The sequence below is a fragment of the Etheostoma spectabile genome, chromosome 12 (genome assembly GCF_008692095.1).
Source record: "Etheostoma spectabile isolate EspeVRDwgs_2016 chromosome 12, UIUC_Espe_1.0, whole genome shotgun sequence".
NCBI classification, from domain to species: Eukaryota; Metazoa; Chordata; class Actinopteri; order Perciformes; family Percidae; genus Etheostoma; species Etheostoma spectabile.
Genome location: NC_045744.1, coordinates 25,304,726 through 25,307,137, shown reverse-complemented (window position 1 = coordinate 25,307,137; position 2,412 = coordinate 25,304,726). Strand labels below are relative to the sequence as shown.

Genomic DNA, 2,412 nt, shown 5'->3' with positions numbered 1-2,412 from the left:
ATGGGAATTTAACATAGGGGTGTGTATACTTACGCCCTCTGTATTTTAAGGAAGAACATTTATTTATATACAATACATTATTCATTTACAAAGAAAATTGGTGTCCTTAAAAGGTTGGATATTCCTCTTTTTTTTTTTAAATTAAGGCATTAAGATAAATTTCCAAAATATGTTTTTTATTCCTCTTTTTAATTAACTTTAGCATGGGTGTGTAAGATTATGCAAGCCACTGTAGATGATGAAATAGAAATGAACAGTCCCATGACTTCCTGAGAGGCTCCTAACCTCTAAATTGGAAAGAGCTGCAATACAACCTACTAAGTCAGAAACATGACTATGGGAATAAAACTTTGGCCTTGTTTGGTAACATACCTAGACACGTTGCCCACTACGATTGTCTTTTTTGCATAGAGTCTAGAGGCTTCATTTCCAGTAGTGTGGTAGGTCACCCTCTGCTCTGCTCCTAAGGACAATGGCACGCCAAATGTGTCCTATGACAAATAGTGGAGAACATTATAGAAATTCCTGCTTAAAATATAAAAAAACAAATGAGATGCAAGATTATTGCTGTTACCACTTTGCAGTGATCAAGTAACAACAAATAAGTTAATCTTTGTTAGTTGAACTCACCTTGCCTGTATTACGCCCTGGTCTGCGCTCCAGCCTGCTGGTGTCCTCTCTCCATGCTCCCTCCCCATCCCTCTCAGCTCCCTCTCCTTGTTGTGAGAGGGATTCGGACTCTGAGTGGGCCAAAGAAAGAGTCTCAGAGCCCTGGTTGAGAGGGGAAGAGGACCGGGATGGGGACTCCAGAAACCGGCGGATGGCTGGATGGTTCAGCACGGCAGGGTCACTCTTAGAAGAATGCTAGGACACAGAGGGAATGGTGGTTGTTGCTATTGTACTATACCACTGCCTTAGAGCAGCTGACAGCTGTCCGAGTATGAATGTATGGGAATTTACCTCTGGGTGCTTTGTTATTCCAGCGTTGGCATAGTAATTAGCCACTATGCATGCCCTTAGCTTGTCCATCATCCTCCTGGCTTCATTGAGTCGCTGCAAAATAATGGAAAAAGACTTAACCAGAATGCTCTGTTTTATAAACATACAAAAACAATTGTGGACGTAACTTTCTGTATCAACTCAATTTTCCTGCATTACTGATTTTGAACAAGAAAAATATAGACTAATGAAATTAAGGAAAAACACTTTTCTAGTATAATCCAAATACCTGACTTATCACATCTATTTCATGCTCTTTGTTCTTCATCTCCAAAGAAAACTGCTCTCTGATGATGGATTCAATCTTCTGTACTGCTGCTTCTCGGGCTGACAAGACAGGAAGAATACATATTAAAGACCCGGGATTATCCTAGTAACATTCCAGTTACATGTTAGCTGTCACAACATGTAAAGCAGTTGTAATGTCTCAGAGTTCAACTCATGAACTTACCATTATGTTCAGCCGCTTTGTTTCTCTTACTATTTTGGATCAGCGAAATGTCATCATAGTCTGGATCATTGCCTTCTATTTTCCTTTTAATTCCTGACATGGCTGCCTGCAAAGAAGAATAAATTAGAGAAGAAGCATTTCAAAACAGCTAACGTTAGCTATTCACATCTATGCTCTCATGGCCAGTTGTAGTGGTAGCATGGAATTAGCCTGCTAGCAGAGAAGCTAATGCCCACAGATAACTTAAGCACTGACAAGCTAGCTAGTAATGCTCATATTGGCTCATAGCACACCGTCCACACCTACCACTGGTTCAAACTGCTGGCCCATTATTTGACAAAGCCAAAGCCTTCAATGAAGCTTATTTTTAGACACAAAGATATGAAACGTTCCGCCACCAGACTGTATATTACGAACGTTGGGTTAAAATCCGTGCCTGTCGTTCGTGTAGCCCCGGCAGCACAGTAACGTTAGCCAACAGCTATCCTTGTTTGCTAATTTAGCTAACGTTAGCACACATTGTAGAGACCGATTCAATCCATTTAAAATGCAAACTTACTGAAGTGCTCTGTGCGATGGAGTAACGTTTCTTTGTGATGCGTGTGTTTTAATTCAGTGAGAGCATATCCTTTGCGTTATGCTACATTCATTTTATACACTTGTGTTTAGAAATTGCTAAATCTCGAGGTGGACAAGTAAGCTAAAGTAGTGGATGGTTAGCCTCGCACTTCACCAAAACAGCCACAAGGGACCCCTATTCTACAAAACAGATGTTGCTACTTAGTACTAACTCTCTGAACAATATGTATTATCATATTTCTGTTGTTTTGTACACTGTGTGATGATTACATTATATTATTATTATCAAAACATAACGTTTTACAAGCATTCGGTGTTAAAAGCTCAGGAAGGTCATTGATAAACAAGAAGTAGGCCTAGCCATGCACGTAACGCTATACTTC

General features: G+C 40.0%; 1 protein-coding gene across 4 annotated transcripts in view; it reads right to left on the bottom strand.

Annotated features, from left to right (window-relative positions):
- Positions 1-2,210, bottom strand: part of yeats2 (YEATS domain containing 2) — a 24,411-nt gene extending 22,201 nt beyond the window's left edge. For 2 of the 4 annotated variants that reach the window (XM_032532610.1, XM_032532613.1), the window contains exons 1-6: positions 1,757-1,914; positions 1,451-1,556; positions 1,229-1,326; positions 961-1,053; positions 631-864; positions 373-491 (exon numbers count right to left, since the gene is read on the bottom strand). In XM_032532610.1, the coding sequence (XP_032388501.1) occupies positions 373-491; positions 631-864; positions 961-1,053; positions 1,229-1,326; positions 1,451-1,556; positions 1,757-1,780 (674 nt within the window). In that variant the 5' untranslated portion in view covers positions 1,781-1,914. Of the gene's footprint in view, positions 1-372; positions 492-630; positions 865-960; positions 1,054-1,228; positions 1,327-1,450; positions 1,557-1,756; positions 1,946-2,009 lie in introns of those variants that run through there. The other 2 variants (XM_032532611.1, XM_032532612.1) reach the window with 2 other exon arrangements.
- Between the last annotated feature and the right edge of the window lie 202 nt (positions 2,211-2,412).